This window comes from Pyrus communis, chromosome 2, assembly GCF_963583255.1.
Source record: "Pyrus communis chromosome 2, drPyrComm1.1, whole genome shotgun sequence".
NCBI classification, from domain to species: Eukaryota; Viridiplantae; Streptophyta; class Magnoliopsida; order Rosales; family Rosaceae; genus Pyrus; species Pyrus communis.
The window spans coordinates 15,035,198-15,055,883 of NC_084804.1; the positions used below are offsets into that span (position 1 = coordinate 15,035,198).

The window sequence follows — 20,686 nt, forward strand, 5'->3', positions numbered from 1 at the left end:
ATGTGTCACCAATGAGAAATAAGCACGTTAATCAACACTTGACTAATTATTCAATTATCAACAAGCACATCATTTGATTTACAAAATTTGATTGAAATACTTTAATCAATTGCCATCCTTTATTTATTTATTAAATAAATAATGTTAGGGAGACTAAATTTCTAAACCAAATGATGTGTTACTAATGAAAAATAAGCACATTAATCAACACTTGACTAATAAGCAAATCATCAACAACCACATCATTTGATGTATAAAATTTGATTTAAAATTTTGATTTTCCTAACATTACCCTTGTTAAATATATATCTACTTAAGCAGTTAAGCTAACTAACAACTAATTTTCTATAATCTAGGCTTTACCAAAAATATTAATTTAACTAATTCCTCATTATTACTAAAAAAAAAATAACTTTTCATTTCTGTTATTGTATTTAAGGGTAAAGTTAGAGAGACTAAATTTGTAAACTAAATAACATGGAAATTGATGATTTGATTATTACTTTGATGCTGATAGACATGCTCATTGCTATAAGCGAAACATCATTTAGTTTGCAACTTTGGTGTACAAATTTAATCTCACTAGCATTATCCTGTATTTAATTAGTCACTTGCTTCATTGAAAAAAGTCATTAATACATAAGAAAACTTCATTAATTTGTTTAAATTTAACTTATGATACATTTGAAAATAAATGTACCGACTTTTGGTACGTTTAAATTCTAAATGTACCAAGAAATAAAATGTATCAGAAATCTAAATGTACCATAAAATCAAACGTACCAATATTATAGGAATCAAATGTATCTCTACAAAAATTCTAGAAAAAATGTTTAATAAAATTCTTAGAAGAAATTTAAAAAACGAGGTGCCTATATCAAACTGTCCCTTAATTTAGTTTATTTTCTCACAACTAAATTAATTCAATCTCATTTATTTTTATTTCCTTTCACTTTTTCATTTGATCATCTTTGATTGTTGATTCAAAACCTTGCCTTCATGGCAAAGAAAGAGAAAAGTTTACTTGCTTGCTTGTACAATTATTGGTTAAAGTCATGTTCAAAGTGCAAACACAAGGAATTAGATCTTCTCTATATTTCCTCACTAGGGATGTCACATCCCGGTCCGGGCGGGACCACTTCCCGGCCCCGCTCCACCACCATAGTACGATATTGTCCGCTTTGGGCTTACCATTCCCTCACGGTTTTGTTTTTGGGAACTCACGAGCAACTTCCCAGTGGGTCACACATCATGGGATTGCTCTAGCCCCCTTCTCGCTTAACTTCGGAGTTCCTACGGAACCCAAAGCCAGTGAGCTCCCAAAAGGCCTCGTGCTAGGCAAGGATGGGAATATACATTTGAGGATCACTCCCCTGGGCGATGTGGGATGTCACAATCCACCCCCCTTAGGGGCCCGACGTCCTCGTCGGCACATTTCCGACCAGGGATTGGCTCTGATACCAAATTGTCACATCCCGGTCCGGGCGGGACCACTTCCCGGCCCCACTCCACCACCATAGCACGATATTGTCCGCTTTGAGCTTACCATTCCCTCACGGTTTTGTTTTTGGGAACTCACGAGCAACTTCCCAATGGGTCACCCATCATGGGATTGCTCTAGCCCCCTTCTTGCTTAACTTCGGAGTTCCTACGGAACCCAAAGCCAGTGAGCTCCCAAAAGGCCTCGTGCTAGGCAAGGATGGGAATATACATTTGAGGATCACTCCCCTGGGCGATGTGGGATGTCACAAGGGATCTTAGAGATCAATTAATACTAACCGTTTATAAGAAATCGTGTGGCCACAACTTTTTCTTTTTTATATTTTTCACACAAAACGAGATTACTTTACTGTTGAAAATATAAAAAAAGAAAAAAATTATAGCGACAGGATTTTTTATGAACAGTTGGTATTAATTAATTTCCCGTATCTCCAATGAAAAAATCCAGAGAGGATCTAATTTCCAAACGAAATCACTTTCACATCTTTTCTACGTCAGCTAATCATACTATTCGACAACTCGCTCTATGACCATCTCCTTGATGCTCTCACATGGCAATCTTTCCATAATAAGCAACATACAAATGCTTGGATCTTCGCTCGAATCCCAGCTTAGGCTGAATAGAAAGCATTGTCACATAACATAACGTGGTTATATTTAGCCATGTTACTACATATGAAATTGGACTTTCATTTTATGTAACATAAGCTAAACTCCATCAACAATTTGAAGTTCACTGAAATAAAAAATCTCTGAAGTTTAATCGATAATATGAATAAAACTACAAACCAAACCCAAGACAACCTATTTATAAACCTTTAAGAGTCCTAATACGAAAAATATACACAAATAATAAAAAATAGTGAAAACATCTACCGTAAAACCCCATTTTGATTAATTAAACGACGTTAAGCTGCAAAATTCGGACCGGGCTCGCTGCTTTCAACAAGTCTTGTAACTCTCGTTCTCTTTGAATTCATATAATACGGGCCCGAATATGACATGAGAAACCAAAGTTACGTTAGTCAACTTATATTTGGATCAAAATCCGTAGAGGTCATTACATTTGAGAAGTTCTTTTTATATCTCGTTAGTATGATCAACTAACATTGGCGATGCTGGAGGACTAAAGGACTCACAAACCACCGTGTGCATAAGCTGCATGTGCCATCGATTTACACATGATCAACCCCAAGGAACGCGCAGTGCGCATCTCCACCGCACCATTCACCATCCCTTCAAGATCAGCAGACCACAGAGGTGTCCAATCCTTCTGAACTAGGATCTTCTCCATCTCGTCATTAGGTTCGTTATGTTTTTGTATCAGCTCTGCAAGACTGCAATCCGGAGTTTACTCCTTTCTTGCCACACTTTCTGAAGGGCCAGGAAAACCGTTCGAATTTCAACCCAACTGGACAAAATGAATATGAAAAAAAGAGAGAAGCATTTTGCAATTCACCCGCTGCTAGAGCTTCAGCGCATTGATGATAAATGAGAATACTGAAGTTCATCATGTCTCGAACTTATGAAACCTCATCTTCTTCTACCAATAATCCCCACAAGAGCACACCCCGTCTTGAAAGTGATGGTACCGGATGGGATCTCTTATCACAATAGTTCTCTCCTCCATCTTTGCTACAAGTTTTGCAAATACATGACAGTCTCCACAAATCCTTAGGTTTTTCCTGATCCTAACAGTCTTCCCCTTTGACAAGCTCATTAAACCAAAGACAATCGCCAATTTCTCGCTGTGGGATAGAAGCGAAACTTCCCTCTGTTCTCCCTCAAGATCTTGCAAAACAAAATTTGTGTCAGGAATGTAACCCACTGCCATTAGTCTATCAATCAACAAGCTCAGCTGCCTATTGATCTCATCTATTTGTGGATGTGAGTCATCTCCCAACATAAAAGCATGAATCTGTTTGTTCACTTCAATCCAACTGCACCCGGGTTCTTTAGTAACCCCTCTAGCTTTCATGCTCTTCCTAACTTCCGTCACATCTTCCCATCTCTGAGAATTGGCATATATATTCGATAGTAAAATGTAGGTTCCGGCATCATCAGGGTCCGTTTTAAGAATTTGCTTGGCAGCATGTGCTGCTAGATCTACATTCCGGTGAACCCTGCAGGCACCAAGCAACGTCCTCCATGTCACTGCATCCGGTTCACATTCCATTTCTTGTATTAACCTTGCTGCCTCATCAAGCTTCCCTGCCCTTCCAAGAAGATCAATTACACATCCGTAGTGCTCTCTTCCAGGATCAATCCCGAAAAGCTGCTTCATATTCTGGAAGTAGTACCACCCATCTTCTAAAAGACCAGCATGACTACAAGCAAACATAACCCCAAGAAGTGTGATGTAGTTTGGTTTCATCCCCGAAACTTTCATCTGCTCGAACAATCTCAGGGCCTCTTGGCTGAAACCATTTTGTGCTAGCCCTGCAATCATTGTGCTCCAAGAGATTACATCCTTCTCCTCCATCCTGGTAAAAACAGAGTTTGCACCTTCCAAACTCCCACACTTGCAATACATATCTAGAAGTGCATTGTTCAGAATTAGATCTTGACCATACTTCACAGCATGAACATGAACCTGTCTTCCCAATTCTAAAAGCGCCAACACCGTGCAAGCTCTCAAAACGCTCGTTAGCGTGGCCTCTTCAGCTGAAAAACCAGCCCCTTTCATCCTCTTGAAAAGGTTCAGAGCCTCATCACCATCGCTGTTCTGAGCAAACGCTCCAATGATAGAGTTCCAAACGACCAAATCTCCGGACACCATTTCATTGAAAACACCTAGCGCATTATGCAACTCACCCAATTTCGAGTAAACGTCAATGAGAGCACTCCGAACAAAGACGTCAGATTCCAACCCAGCTTTAAAAATACAACAATGAAGCTGCTTGAGATTTAACAACCCGTCGCAAGCTCTCAAAACCGAAGAATACGTGAAACTATTAGGCGAAACACCTTCTCTGAGCATCAAAACCAAAAACTCCAAGGCCTTGCGGTTGAATTTGTAATTCGAGTATGCCGATATCATAGTCGTCCAGGAAACAACGTTTCTCTCAGGCATTTCGTCGAACAGTTCCTGCGCTTCCTCCAAGAGAGCAAATTTCACGTACATGTTGATGAAAACGTTGATTAAGAAGGTCTTGGGCTGGTACCCATTTGAGAAAACGTGCTTGTGGACGAGCTTACCCTGCTGAACAGCTCGCCGAGCCAAGCAGCACTTGACGAGCTCGGAGTAGACGACGGAGTCGGCCCAAAGTCCGCGCCTTTGCATGGCTTCCATGGCTGTCATGGCTCTCGGGAGGTCTCTCTGGTAGCAGAATATGGTGAATTGTTGGACCAGAGTTGAGGGTGTTGATTCCGTCACGTTGGGCATGTGAGAGCAAGGACGTGAAAATGGTTGCAGCGCTTTGCATTTCAACTTGGAGATAGGGATGGCTCTCATCCTGAGAACAGAGTGAGAACAGGAAACACGAAGGGAGAACCCTACTCTTTGCGTTTGCATTAGCCTAATCCTAACCTATTTTCCTTCTCACTTTCACCACTTTGAGCTAACATCGCTTTGTGACACAAAGTGAGAGAGACAACGTTACTGTAATTTGCAAGAGGTTTAATAACTTATAGTCGATTAAGAATATTCATTTATGCGTCTGAAATTATATCACTTGTATTGAACGTAAAAGAAACTTTAGTGGTATTCTATCTCAATTGTCCGGCTCTACCATTTTATGTGAACTTAATCTTCTAAGAAGTGTCTAGAGTTAGCATGGGTATTCTACATTTTTATAATAAAAGCGTAACTAAACTAAAACGTTTTACATAATAGCATTTTAAAACAAACTTGAAATTAACGACATACTTATTTACTTGGAAAATATTGGAATGAGTATTTTACTCTAATTCATGACTTTTCTTGCGTTTAGCAACAAGTACATGTTATGCGGCATTCATGTTGCAACACATATTAATACCTGAATATTCAATAATTAGAATCTCCACCCTCATTATGGTTTCTCCTACTCTAAGTAAATATGCTATAACATAATTCAATCTTGACTTCTTCCTATTGAGCAATGAGGAAAATAAACAGTGAAAAACAAGGAAATCATTTTTCAAATCAACATTTATCATTCATTTCTCGAACTATACAGTAAGTCCTCAAATAAGAATACGTCCCAAAAGAAGCATACATGTACGTCAGTACGTGTACTACCTCCCTCTCTCTCTCTCTCTCTTTCTCAAAGAAAAGCCCCAAAAGGAAAACCTTGCTCAGCCGGGCTTCAGGGTCTGTGGCAGCCCTCAAATATTTCCTGCTTCCTTCTACTTTTCCTTATCCTCTTCCTCCCGTTTTCTTTATCTATGATTTCCTCCGAACTTTGTCACAACTATTAGAGCTTATGTCTCAGTTTTGTACCCTCTCCTCACTCAATTGCCGCTCACCACCAACCCTCTCCTCCTTCCACATCACACCTTTCTCTCCAACCTCACTCTTGCTGCCCCTCATCTTTTCCAACCCATAACCATGAATTAGATCTCGGAGTGGGCTCTATTTTGACACAAGACCCAATTCACACAATCCATTATTTATCTGGCTTGCCCGAAAAATTGGACAAAGTTTGAAACGATTCACGTCAGAACAAGGGTGTTTTACACATCTCCCTTCGCCCTCCCCCTCCTTCTGTTACGTTTTGTGACTTTTCTTGCTCGTGTAACTGTGGAGGCTTTGGTTCTTGGTGGATTGATTATGCATAATACTCTCAAATCTAGTTTTTGGTTCGGGTGCATTGTGTGATGTCTTCCTTCGTGGAGGTAGCGGTGGTAGCAGCGATGATGACTGGTTTTTGGCTGCTGAAGATTAGAGTTTTATTGTTATTTTATATGTTGCTTCATTGTGTAGAGCTTTGTGTTCTGTAAAGATTTAGACCTTTCAAACACAAATTGTATTTTCCCTTTCATTAATGAAGTTTTATTCTCGAAAAAAAAAAACATGTACATATACTACAAGTGGACAAGAGGTTTTATTTTTTGTCTTTCGAAGAATACGCACCGTTTAAGGTGCGAAGGGATGGAGAATGGGCAAGTGCTCACATAAATCACAACCAAAATAGAGACGTGACAGCAAAGCGAAAGAAGTTCTAAATCCTCGTTTGTCTCCTTCTTCGGCAATCGCCGCCCAGCCGGACCGTCGTCCTAAGTCCCGAAACCGAGGTAGAGACCGTGTCGATGACTCAGTGAGCGCGCTAGGGTTCAGCAATTAGACTCGTGCCTTTGGTAATAGGAGATGTCTCTGAGAATCAAACTGGTGGTGGACAAGTTCGTCCAGGAGCTCAAGGAAGCTCTGGATGCCGATATCCAAGATAGAATCATGAAGGAGCGAGAGATGCAGAGCTACATCGAAGAGCGGGAACGGGAGGTCGCCGAGCGCGAAGCTGCTTGGAAGGCGGAGCTCTCTCGCCGCGAGGTCCTATTCGTACTATATTCTTGTTCTCTTCAATCCAATTTTTTCATTCAGTCCTTTTGTCGAACACCTTGATTGCAATCCCATTTTATGGTCTGAATTCAAGTTTTTCATCATGGGTATCTTGCTTTTATTGCATTATCAATTTCCCATTTTTTGTTTGATTTAAAAACCCAATTCGAAGTTCGATTTTTGGTGTAGCAGAAATGCAGAGGCACACGTTTAAAGTTGAGTTTTTTTGTTTTGTTGGTTTGAGTAGTTAAGCAATCACAAATATGCCTAATTGCCTGTAGTTTCTACTTTCTTTGATGTTTAATGCTACCTGCCAACCTCACCAAGTTCACATTAAACTGGGTTCTCTTCCCAATATCTGATTTCAATGCTATGTGAGTACTAGATAATCAAGGAATGCTGGATTTTTCTGTGACTATCTGTGTATCATTTTGTATGTTTCTTTCTAATCTACACTTGTTCTTATGAAATTCAGCTGAGAGCTATTCGTGTAGTTGCTAATCACTAGTTCTTTCTAGTCACCCTGTAATTAATCACTAGTACCTAGCAAAATGTGTGCTTGTAGATGCTAATTTTTCTAACGTTTAATTCGAGTCTCATGAATTTTTCTAACATTTGCACTATCAATTTTGCTACTTTTTTTGTTTATGTCTATGAACCCAATTGGAGGTTTAATTTTTGTTGCATCTGAGATGCAGAATAACAGACTTGAAGTTTAGATTTAATTGCTCTGATTAGTTAAGCAAAGCACAAATATGCCCAATTATCTGCATTTTTTTCTTTTTTTAATTGTTATTGCAATATCTGGGAACTTTTCTTACTTTTAAATTTAACTGATTGCAGTGCTGTGTGATCCTCTGTGTAGCGTGTTGTATGTTTATTTCTAGTCTACACTGGTTCTTGGGAAATTCGGCAGAGAACTATTTGTTTCGTGAGCAATCATCCCTGTAGTAACTAGTTTTTAGCAAAATGCGTGCTTACATTTGCTAAATTTTGGACATGATGCACCGTTGTTTTGTCTTTTAGCCTTATCAAACATTGTTTTGTTGCAGGCAGAGATAGCCAGACAAGAAACAAGGCTGAAAATTGAGAAAGAAAACCTCGAAAAGGAGAAAAGTGTTCTCATGGGAACTGCATCGAGTCAAGATAACCAAGACGGGGCACTTGAAATCACTGTCAGTGGTGAAAAGTATCGGTGTCTCAGGTTTGCAAAGGCAAAGAAATGAGGCATTTGAAGGGTGGGATAAAAAAAAGAAGCGTAAAACTACGATTACATTTGATCTTTTACTTGCTTAATTTTGCAAACTTCATTCTTTGTATGAATGCTCCAATTCTGTACATCCTGACATCCCATTGCAGCAAGTTAGCGTTGTTATGATTGCTTCTTAACCTTAGAACGCTGATCTCCATATCTGGTGCGCTGTATGATTGTTTAATTAATTCCTCTATAATTTGTTGCAACATGCTGCAACCTATATTGTTTGTGATTAAGGTAGTTCTTAAGAAACTAGATATGTTGTAATTGATTTCTTATTATTCACCGAAACAAGATTACATTCTTATACACACAGTTTATATCACGATCCTAGTTCATTGCCTATAATCAAGGCTAACTAGAACTAAATAAGGAAAGAAATCACTAATGAACAATTTACAATGGTTGACCTAATCAATTCGGGATATCTTCTTTAACACTCCCCCCTCAAGTTGGAGTGTATATTGATGACACCCAACTTGGTAAGTAAGACTTCAAACTGGACTGAACCCAGTGCCTTGGTAAACATGTCAGCTGGCTGGTTCGTTGTTCGTATATAGGCTGTTCGTATCATCCCTCCTTGAATCTTTTCACGCACTACATGACAGTCTATCTCTATGTGCTTTGTTCATTCATGAAACATCAAGTTTGAGGAGATATGCAAAGCTGCTTGGTTGTCACATAATAACGTAACAGGTTGTGCATGTTCTACTCACAAATCTATCAAGATGTTCTTCAACCATGTGACTTCACAACACGTAGTTGCCATAGAACGATATTCTGCCTCTGCACTGGAACGAGACACAATGTTTTGCTTCTTTGTCTTCCAAGAAATTGGCGCTTGACCAAGTAAGATGCAATAGCCAGTTATCGATCTTCTGGTGTCCTTACATCGAGCCCAATCAGCGTCACAAAATGCTTGTAGTTGTAATGACCTTGTGGAAGGAAGAAATATTCCTTGTCCAGGAGCTTGCTTGATGTACCTTAGAACTTTATGTGGTGCTTCAAGATGTGTCTGTCGTGGCTTATCCATGAACTGACTTAATACATAAACTGCATAAGATAGGTCAGGTCTTGTGATGGTCAAATAGATTAATCTGCCCACGAGTCACCTATATGAAGACAGATCACTTAGTAATTCCCCATCTGCTTGTGTGAGAGATAAATTTTGTTCCAAAGGAACTCGTGAGGGTTTTGCACCAAGAAACCCCGTGTCTTCCAATATTTCCAACGCATATTTGCGTTGACATAGAGTGATTCCCTTCTTTGATCTTGCAACTTCTATCCCCAAGAAGTATTTAAGCTGCCCCAAATCCTTTAGTTTGAACTGTGAGGAAAGGAATTGCTTGGTGTCTTCTATCTCTTGCAAATTATTCCCTGCAAGTATCACGTCATCAACGTAAACCAATAAGGCTATGAAACTACCTTGACGGCTTTGGACGAATAACGAGTAATCAGACCGTGATTGATGGAATCCAGCAGCCTTGAGAGCAGTGGAGAGCTTGATGAACCATTGCCTCGAGGCTTGCTTTAAGCCGTAAATGGATTTATTTAGTTTGCATACACGAGTCTCCCCTTTTCGTACAAATCACCACGCAAGAACGCATTATTCACGTCAAGTTGGTGCAAGTGCCACCCTTGTATCGAAGCAATGCTGAGAAGAACATGAACCGTGGTCAGTTTCGCAACCGGGGCAAAAGTTTCCCGATAATCAACACCTTCGATTTGACTGTATCCTTTCGCCACGAGGCGTGCCTTGTACCGTTCGAGACTGCCATCAGGTTTAAGCTTGATTTTATAGACCCATTTGCAGCCAATGGGACGTTTGTGGAGTGGCAAGGGCATGAGAGTCCAAGTGTGGTTGGCTTGAAGGGCAGCAATTTCATGCTGCATGGCTTCACGCCGCATGGGATCTTGAACTGCTTGTTGAAAACTAGTAGGTTCTTTGAGGAGGGTAAGAGCAGTGGTGAAGGCTTTATGGTGAGATGACAAACGATCATAGGACAAATAATGAGAAAAGGAATGAGAAGTACCTGGGGATGTGACCATGCTCGTGGAGGATGTGGGGGCCGTACGTGAAGGAAAGGCTGCCTCAACGTGAAAGTCCTGCAAAAACGTGGATGGTTTGATTGGTCACGTGCCGCGACGGAGAGAAGGAGAGGGAGAAGTAGCAGGAGGTGTTGGAGAGGGTGAAGATGGAGAAGGAGGACTGGTGGGGGTAGTAGGGGATGGTGAAGTAGGCTCCGGTAGGTTAGGAGGACAAAGGGAAGGAGGAGGTAATGCCTCTGAGGAAGACTCTGAAGAGGGAAATTGAGGAGAAGGATCAATGGTCAATGGAAAAGTGGAAATGGGATGTAAGGAGAATGGTAGTGGCACAGCGGAAAGTTCATAAGTCTGATAAGGGAATTGATCCTCAAAGAACACAACATCCCGTGAAACAAGGATCTTCTTAAGGTTGAGATCACAGAGTCGATAGCTTTTTTGACCATAAGGGTAACCAAGAAAGATACAACGACTCGCACGGGGATCAAATTTGGAAGGTCGTTGGGCATGAGTGGAGGCGAAGCACAAACAACCAAAGACACGCAAGTGAGAATAGTTTGGTGTTTTGTGGAACAATGTTTCATATGGTTTTTTCCTTTGGAGAAGAGGGGTTGGTGTTCTATTGATAAGATATGTCGCAGCAAGAATGGCATCTCCCCAAAAGCATTTAGGAAGTGAAGCTTGGAAAAGTAATGCTCTAGCCATATTGGGTAAGTGCTGGTGTTTGCGTTCAGCAACACCGTTTTGCTGAGGTGTGTTAACACAACTAGATTGATGGAGAATGCCTTTGGAGGCGTAAAAACTTGCAAGTTTAAATTCAGGACCATTATCACTGCGTGCAATTTTGATTTTAGCATTGAATTGAGTTTCTACCATATGAATGAATTGGACTAAGAAGATTTGTGTATCTGACTTATGCTTCATCAAATAAACCCATGTGCTTCTACTATGGTCGTCTACGATAGTAAGAAAGTATTTGGCTCCTGAAAGAGACGCAACTGGGTAACCACCCCAAATATCAATATGTATTAACTCAAAACAAGATTGACTAGAAATAGAGCTTAATGAGAAAGGTAATCTGGTTTGTTTGGCTAATGGACAAATCAAACATTTATTGGAAGCACAAGATTTATGAGTGAGAAAAGGAAATAACGAATAAGCTGTAGGAGAAGGATGTCCGAGACGTTGATGCCAACAGTTTGGAAAGGCAACTTGAACGTGATTGCATGTTCCTTTCTTAGGTGGATCAAGGTAGTATAGCCCCTTCCGTTCACTGCCCATCCCAATCATCTTCCCTGAGCGTAGGTCTTATATGATACAAAAATGGTTTAGAAATATAGTGATATAGAATGAGTCATATGCTAACTTGCTGATGGATATTAGGTTGAGCTTAAAAAGAGGTACACATAAGACATTATCAAGCATGAAGTGAGGTGAGAAAATTATTTGTCCAATGTGGGTAACCTGGGCAAGAGAACCATTTGGTAATTCAACTGTATGGTTTGCAACTTCCCTGGAATGGGTGAGAAGATCAGGACTGCAAACAATGTGGTATGTGGCACCACTGTCTAGGATCCATACATTTTGCTTGCCATTAAATGTAAAGGAGAAGGCTTTACCTGAAAGTTCTTCTATATGTGAGGAATTACCGACTTGGTTGGCAAAGGAAGACTTGTTTTTGTTCAACATGTTGAGAATTTGCTTGCAATCTTCCTGAGAGAAAGGAAAGCTAGACATCACCTCCTTTTTGTCATGAGATGTAACCTGATTCCCTTTGGAAGAGAAGGGACGGTTTGACTCAATTTCTGCAGCTGCTTTTCTCTTGCGACAGTAGTCAAATGTGTGACCTTTCCAGCCACAGAAAGTGCATTTAAGGTAAGCACGACAGTTCTTTGTAAAATGATTTGTCTTGTTGCACTTTCCACAGCGCGGCCCTTCATCGTCTAATTCAGTGTCGCGGCTTACACCCTTTACAGTAAACACAGCCGCTTCTGGTTGAACAGTATGCTTCCCATTCGAGACTTCAGCTTGTTTCTCATGTCGAAGGACAAGTGCATAGGCTTTGTTGACAGTAGGCAGTGGTTCTAACAACAAGGTGCTGCTACGAACTGTGGCATACGAATCATTTAAACCCATGAGAAACTTCATCGTTTTCTGAGTTTCAACATACGACATTATCTCTCTCTTGGTCTCACAACGACATGCAGGGATCAAAACCAAGGCATCACGTTCATCCCAAAGACTCTTAAGTTTAGTAAAATAAGAGCTTACTGTCATACTGTTTTGCACACAGTCATGAATTTCGTTCTCTATATGAAAAAGTTGAACAATGTTCACATGAGAAAATCTTTCTTGCAGGTCAAGCCACATCTGCCGTGCATCTTTGCAGTGTATGACACTTCCCGAGATTTCTTTGGACATGGAGCCAAGCAACCATGTTTTCACCAGGTTGTTGCATCGGTTCCATTGCTGTAATTCTTCAATCTAGTCATCGCTTGGTTTCTCGATCGTCCCATCGACGAGCCCTAACTTGTTTTTGACCATCAAAGCCATGGTCATGGATTGGACCCATGTACCATAGTTGTCTTCCACAAGTGGTTGCGGCACAAGCACTGCACCAGGTTGATCCGAGTGATGAAGATAGAATGGATGATTAGGGTTTTCCCACTTTTGATACAAAGTCATGCCTGAAGAGGTTGACTTTTCTGGTTTGTCGCCAATGGCTATGGTTGCTAGGGTTTGTATTTCTTATTTGATGTGTTTCCCAGTTCGTTCGCTCTGGTACCATCTTAAGAAACTAGATATGTTGTAATTGATTTCTTATTATTCACAGAAACAAGATTACATTCTTATACACACAGTGTATATCACGATCCTAGTTCATTGCCTATAATCAAGCTAACTAGAACTAAATAAGGAAAGAAATCACTAATGAACAATTTACAATGGTTGACCTAATCAATCCGAGATATCTTCTTTAACAGTAGTTTTAAGGCAATCTTGTTACCCAAACTTTCCCCAAGCCGGAAATGCATAATGGCAAAAGAGTGAATAAAGTCAACATCGAGACCCCGTTCCATGGGCAGCACGAATAGTGCAATTGAGAACTCTATTTTAGACTACAGTGATGCGGAATTGATGTTAAAATGGTAGAAAATAAGTAGATGAAGGATTTATACTATAGATAGTGAGGTTGAGAGAGTTATGTTATCAAGCCATTAATTTACTTCTGGTGTGTCTGTTCGACCTTATGTGATAAGCAGACTTTAGAATTGTGTTATATGACCTAAGGATTGACCTAGGATTGTTTATTACATTACACAATAATGTAGTTGTTGTAATACACACATCCGTACCTATTGTTGCCCTATGACGCTATTAAAGAGTGGATGACTTTGAAGGAACAAGTGACGTGATCACTAGTCTTCCGCTCTATCTAACTAAAGACATTAACTAAAGAGCTAATTGGGAGACAACCCAATTTTCTAACTCTTTTCTTTTTATTTTTGTTTATTTTCTTTTCTTGCTTTTATTTCAATTACAAAAAACACCCAAAAAAACAAAATTGAAAAAGCACCAAAAGAGCAATTTTTATTTTATTTTTTCAGTATTTTATTTTGGGTTTTATTCTAATCCGAGTTTAAATTTGTGATCTTTTGCAGGTTGAATTCCAATCGATCATTCAATTGAATCATGCATTCAGCAACATTCATACATTCAACTCAGCGCATTCATCATCCATTCCTCTACATTCATGAGATTAGGTAGTGATGAAACTGAAGAAAAAAAAAAAAAAAAAAAAAAAAGAAAAAAAAAAAAGAAGGGGATTCAGGAATGCTTACAATGTGGTTGCTGCGAAGGCCTCTATGCTGCTTGGAAACCCCCTCCACTCAATCACCCCCTCACATTTTATTAAAAGTTTAATTACATGCAAGTTTGGGGTAAACCAAGCAGCACAGAGCTAGGCCGATATCCATTCTCAGTACTCGGATTCATACGAGTGCTTCGCTTAGGCATTCATCACATGGATGGCATTCAGGCACAAAAGAAAAATCGCATCAGTTAGACGCATGCATGTTCACAGACAACATCCACAGATCCGTTTGATTTTCAGAGACATCACACCATGTAGAATTTTAATGCAGTGCAGGAACTTGGTTTACCTTCCATTTTGTAGGCCTGAGTTCTTGCAGCCATATTTTCTGTATACAAAATAAAATCCTTCCTAGAAAAAGTCTTCTAAAAATTAGTAAAACAAAATAGAATAAGATAACTAGAAAATAAAAGGTTTCTTATATGAACTGAAATTCGGACTTATCAGAAAATCAAACTTTTGACCGACCAAATCAACTCCGGTTTGGCCCCAGAAGGTGTCTTTGGAAAGTTTAAGTCGTCCCCAACAAATCCTCGAAGGAATCTTCCTCAAAATATGTCATATTTACCTCCAAAATGCCCAAAACGTCCAAAAACGCCATTCTGAGAAAGCTGCGCGCTGGGCCTTTATTTCATTGCCATAGTCAAACAGTTTAGTAGAAAAATCTGTAATTTTGATACAATCATCTTGATCGACTCACAAACATCCTTCAGTTTGAATCACTCCAAATTTATCTGTTTGATCACTTTTCGCTCGAGAGGAATTCGAATATCCTACATTAGAAATATAATTCAAAGATTGAAGCCACTTGCAGCCGATTAAGCCGAGTGCATACAACGGAGAAGCTTGTTTGATGCTTGCAGGTATGCTCCTAATTTTGGTTCCACTCAGATTTAAGTCTCGTAATGAGACTGAAATCCCGAAGATATTTCAACTTACAAATGCTCTCTATGAAATCCCGAAAATATTTCAACTTACAAATGCTCTCTAGGATACTTGAAAGCCTTTTGCAAAGTCTTAGTTCAAGTCTTTTGAGTGCAGGGAGAAACTCAATTGGTGAGTGTAGCTCTTCAACCGATGTTCCACTTAAATTTAAGGATTCCAAATGTTCCACCGGCTCCAAGATCTCTGGGAAGTTTCGAAGTTCAAAGCACTGAGAGAGGTCAAGTTCCTCGAGATATTTCAACTTACAAATGCTCTTTGGGATACTTGAAAGCCTTTTGCAACCTTGTAGTTCAAGTCTTTTGAGAGCATGGAGAAACTCAATTGATGTGTGTAGCTCTTCAACCGATGTTTCGCTTAAATTTAAGGATTCCAAATGTTCCACTGGCTCCAAGATCTCTGGGAAGTTTCGAAGTTCAACGCACTGAGAAAGGTTGAGTTCCTCAAGATATTTCAACTTACAAATGCTCTTTGCGATACTTAAAAGCATTTTGCAACCTTGTAGTTCAAGTCTTTTGAGAGAAGGGATTGATGAGTATAGCTTTTTTACCGCTGTTCCACTTAAATTTAAGGACTTCAAAAGTTCCATTGGCTCCAAGATCTCTGGGAAGTTTTCAAATTTAGAGCACCTAAAGAGATCGAGTTCCTCGAGATATTTCAACTTACAAATGTTGGTTGGTAGACTCACAAGTCTATGGCAAAAATTCAACGATAATTTACTTATATCCCGGGGAAGCTCAGAAAACTCACCAAGAGATGTGCAGCCATATAGATTAAAACTACCAGAGGCTTTCAGCTTACAACTGTTGCTTCGGATTTTCTCGAGATCCTTGCAATGACTTACTCAAGTAAGAAATATTTTCGTTAGACCAAACTGATTAATGCAACTCCTTTATACTAGTATTTTGTAAACTTAAGTATGTAATATTTCCTAGCATCTCTGGAAGATACTTGAGACTGCTGCAGGCTCCGAGATCAAGACGAGTAAGCTTGTCAAGATGTTGAAAATATGAAGGAATTTCATCCAAACTTTTATAGCCGGATTTATCTCCACAAGTTTTAGACTCCCAGAGAGATTTGGAACTTCAGTTAGATATAGAGAGCCCTCCAGATTGATAACTTTTAAGTTGACAAGTATCTGCAACAAATGAAATAGAAATATAAAGAATTAATATAATTTCTACACTTGATTTTATACAAGAATTAAAATAGGCATACAATATAATATGCCTGCTCTTCTTTCCAAAGCTTCTTAACTTTGCTATCTGGCAAATGAAGCTCAACTACATTTTTCGGAGAAAAATTTGATGGCAAATATTCCAGTGGATATCCCAACCACTCAAGATAACGAAGAGAATCAGGTAGGTTTAGAGGAGCAGTCAATTGGCCAAACGAGCTTAGAATTATTAGGTTAGACATCTTTTTGAAGTCAGCACGATTCAATGGTCGCTCTTGAATCTTAGACCAATTAGCAAATCTGGCTTCAACATTTGGAGTTTCCTGAGAATAAGAAGAAAGTTTAAATGTGAATATAACATGTTAAAATGTAACACACATTTGGAAAAAGAGTATTTCCGATGGTAATGATGTACAAGTGTCTTAGTCTAGTCAAATATCCAAGACATTTGGTTCATATTCCAAAGACTTCCTAACACAATAAAAATTCAATCAAATTCATCTTTTAACAATATGAGTTCTTTATTATAAATTAGTTTTACTTTGTTCTTGTTATCATCTAAAGTTTGTAATTTTTTTCTTAAAAAAAAAGAAAAAAAATTTGAATGCATTTGGCGCTTACCGTGTTACTCTTCAATACACAATAGACATCCTCATTAATGAACAACCTATTCCGTTTACAGGGATTTTTAATACATTGTTCCTAAATAGTTGTCCTTCCCATTTCTTGTAGCAAATCGTGCATCTCTATGGTTTCCCTTCCCCATTTTGAATCAATTGTTATCAGAGACATATCAATTGAAATTGTTAGTATAGTCCGAGCTACCAAACGAGACCTAATGAATAAATGTATGCCAAAATAATTAAGTAATATTCATATTAATATAAAATAATACCCTAATTTCCTTTTCTTTTCATAATAACCAAATCAAGGGTTGTCCCTTGTTTTAATAGTAACTTATTAAATATAGTCCATTGTGATTGGAATGGCACTTGGTGTACCACATCATGTTTTTAGCACACTGAAAAATTTCTCATATCTGTGAAACTAAGTGGCAATATGCCATTGATAACATAGATGGAGATTACTTTTTTTGAATGGAGAACAAATGTTTTGCACATAAAATTTTTGTTACTAAATGTAGTTGGAAGGATGGTGAAATTTGAGTGATGCGTACAATTTGGTGTATTGATGTACACAAGATAGCCACACAAGCACATAAGAGCATCTCCAAAGAAAATGTCAAATGTTAATTTGATGGCTGGCGTGGCAATGTCAGATTTTTTTTTTTTCATTTTTTCAACCGATATGTTTTTGTTATAAATGATATTTGTAAGACTCATTTTAAAAAGAAATCAATTAAAATAAATTTTCAAGATCTATAATGGTGCATTAATGAGACTCATACAATAAAATAATTAAAAATTATTTGACATCACCGTTTCTCATATGTCAAATTTGACATATGAAAACTCATATGTCAATCCATATAGGATTAACATATCGGTTAGAGCTTATTCTTACCTTCAAATTTGATCAGTTGCAGATGTCAAATCCTAAGTAAAATGTTAATGTAATCAAATTTGAAAGTAAGAGCAAGCTCCAACCGTCAATCTTATGTAGAATGACATATGAGTTTTCATATGTCAAATTTGACATATAAGAAAATGTGATGTCAAATAATTTTTAATTATTTATAATGTGGGTCCCATTAATGCACAAATTATAGATCTTGAAAATTTATTTTAATTGATTTCTTTTTAAAATGAGTCCTATAAATATCATTTATAACCGAAAAAAAAAAAAAAACATATCGATTGGGAAAAAAAAAAAAAATCTAACATTGCCACATCAGCTATCAAATTAATATTTGACATTAATCTTTTGACATCTCATTTGAAAACCTTTAACATTAACTTTTACTCGGTCATTGTAAAGGTGCTCTGTCCCACCATTGACACAGTTATATTGGCTTCCTTGGAAACTCTTTTCCATGAAAATAATCCATTTCATCACACATATTACAGGAATATTGCTCAAATTTAATATCTATGTTGTAACTCCAAATTTCCAATTACAAGTTATGTCTGTACTCATAACTTTCTGTTTACACATAAGCAAGTGTTCTTAACATTTGCAAATAAGAAGGTGCAACTATTTATATTAAAAAATAGTTAGGAGCACATAAATTGACATGTATTTTTATAAATTCAAGAAATTCGTCTCGGTGGTCAAGACATTTGCTACAACTGAGAACAAAAGAAGCTCACACAACAGAGTTGCACATTTCAATGTAGAATGGCTGGCGACATACGCCAAACTAACGTATACAATTACAAAAAAATGGAAACTAGACAAGGCTATAGCTCCAATTAAGAATGCATTACATTATTTGTCGATGTTTACCAATTACATCAATTACTAGGGCCAGTTCTTTGATTTTGATCCGAAAATTAGTACTACTTCAAAGATCCCTAATCTTTTATTGAATAGACCCTTCCATCCACACATCATGCAATACAAGAAGTTTTATGGACTAATTAAATGGCAAAAATAAGGCTCAAAAGGGATCAATCAAAATGCCTTAATTGTACCAACTAATGGGGTTATTTTATAATCATATTTTAGAATACTAATAATTGATCATCTCATTAAAGAAGAAGAGGACGTGGAGCCGATGAAACTCAACATAACACTATCGTGGACATGAGCTGCTTGTTGGTCATGATAACAGTATATAATCTATGGGGGTGTTTAGATTATGAATTAGGTTTCATCTTTAACCGAATTTATAGAATGATGTGCAGTTGCAGTTTATAATCTGACAATATAACATATCAAATATCTAACAAATCACTCTGATTTCTAGATTGTAGCTTTCTTCTCAAATCAAAAAAGAGTAAATTACATAAAACTACCTCAACCATGAGTCGACTCACTCTCATACCTCATGTTTTAAAAATTACAATGTCATACTTTATCTTACAAATTTGTTGTAATGTTAAACCTCCGTCAGTTTTCTGTCAATTACTTTGTTAAATGCTGACGTGACTTGAGACCGACCCCACTTCTTAGTCCAACTAGATTAAAAAAACTAATTAAATATTAAAATTAATTAATAAATCATTTAAGTATATTTATTTAAAAATATGGGACCCATACAAACCCATCACCCCACCAAATTAACCAAACACTCCCCTTTTCATCCACACCAAATTACTCTCTGTAACCAAACACTCCCCACAATCTCCATGCCAATTTCAAACAGAAAAAACCTAATTCCCCCCAAACCCTTACTCTAAATTTGAAATTCTTAATCATCCCCACACAAGGTCCACACCACCACCGCCGTCGCCTACGGCCTCAGTCTCCTCCTTGCCCACAGCCTCCGCTAAGCAGCCCCAGCCTCTGCCGCCAACCAGGAGAAGTGGTACGCGATGAGGAGGGGCGAGCTGAAGTCGAGCCAGTGGGAAGAGGTGGCGATGACCATGGCAGTTAGGTGCGGCTACGAGTACGGCGAGCCGTCGAAATTCACTACGCAGTGCCGCCACAGGATGGAGAAGCTCTGGTAGCGTCACAACGCCGCGAAGAAGCACCTTGGCCAGAGAACCAAGTCCGGCGGTGGCAGCAGAGTTAAAGAGAGGGTGAGAGGCGATGGAGAAGTAGAGGATCAGCACGATCCTGCAGTCACAGCAGAAGATTGTTGACTTCATTACTCCATTAACCGCTTTCGGGTCTCCCAACAAGCTGAGCAGCAGCTGATCATGTGTTCATCCAGCTACTTCGTAACTTATGTTGATTTTCGATTTTAATATATAATAATATGGTTTTTGTGTTTCAAAGTATGTTGTTGAAATGGATTTGTATAGCGAAAGTTGAGCCCCAGATTTAATGTTTGTAGGTGGGTCCCACATTTTTAAAATAAATATACTTAAAATAATTTTAGTATTTAATTAATTTTTTAATTCAATTGGATTTGGAAGTGATACTATCTCAAACTACGTCAGCATTTAATTGAGAAATTAATAGAAAAACTAATATAGATACGATAGTGCAACAAATTTATTAAATGATGTATGACATTGTAATTTTTAAAACATAAAGCATGCAATTGTAGTTCGACCCTTAATTAAGGTAATTTTATGTAATTAATCCAATCTAAACATAAACTTGCCAAGCAACTTTGATTTCTAAACTTGCCAAGCAACTTTGATTTCATAGGACTAGTGGCAGTTTTGAAATATCACAACAAATACAGTACCATTTTTGTCACAAAAAATCAAAACGAAAAAATTGATTAACGACGATCGCTTTTTAACCCAAAACTATTGCCATCTCCGTCGTGTTCTGATTTTCCTCCGAACCGGAAAAGAAAGGCAACCAAATTCCCGTTGTACGTCGTCGTTTTCTAAGGCA

General features: G+C 38.3%; 2 protein-coding genes across 4 annotated transcripts in view; one reads left to right on the forward strand and one right to left on the reverse strand.

Annotated features, from left to right (window-relative positions):
• Positions 1-2,390: 2,390 nt before the first annotated feature.
• Positions 2,391-5,083, reverse strand: LOC137726970 (pentatricopeptide repeat-containing protein At2g03880, mitochondrial). The gene has a single exon (XM_068465915.1). It carries the CDS (start codon positions 5,012-5,014, stop codon positions 3,044-3,046), a length of 1,971 nt encoding a protein of 656 aa, XP_068322016.1. The 5' UTR covers positions 5,015-5,083; the 3' UTR covers positions 2,391-3,043.
• A 1,488-nt stretch (positions 5,084-6,571) lies between these two features.
• LOC137726251 (uncharacterized) overlaps positions 6,572-20,686 on the forward strand; it is a 97,680-nt gene continuing 83,565 nt past the window's right edge. For 2 of the 3 annotated variants that reach the window (XM_068465147.1, XM_068465149.1), the window contains exon 1: positions 6,572-6,970. In XM_068465147.1, the coding sequence (XP_068321248.1) occupies positions 6,791-6,970 (180 nt within the window). In that variant the 5' untranslated portion in view covers positions 6,572-6,790. Of the gene's footprint in view, positions 6,971-8,031; positions 8,447-20,686 lie in introns of those variants that run through there. The other variant, XM_068465148.1, reaches the window with a different exon arrangement.

Excerpts from the sequence above, each read along its gene's own strand:
- LOC137726970 (XM_068465915.1), bottom strand. The coding sequence starts at position 5,014 with ATGCAAACGCAAAGAGTAGGGTTCTCCCTTCGTGTTTCCTGTTCTCAC.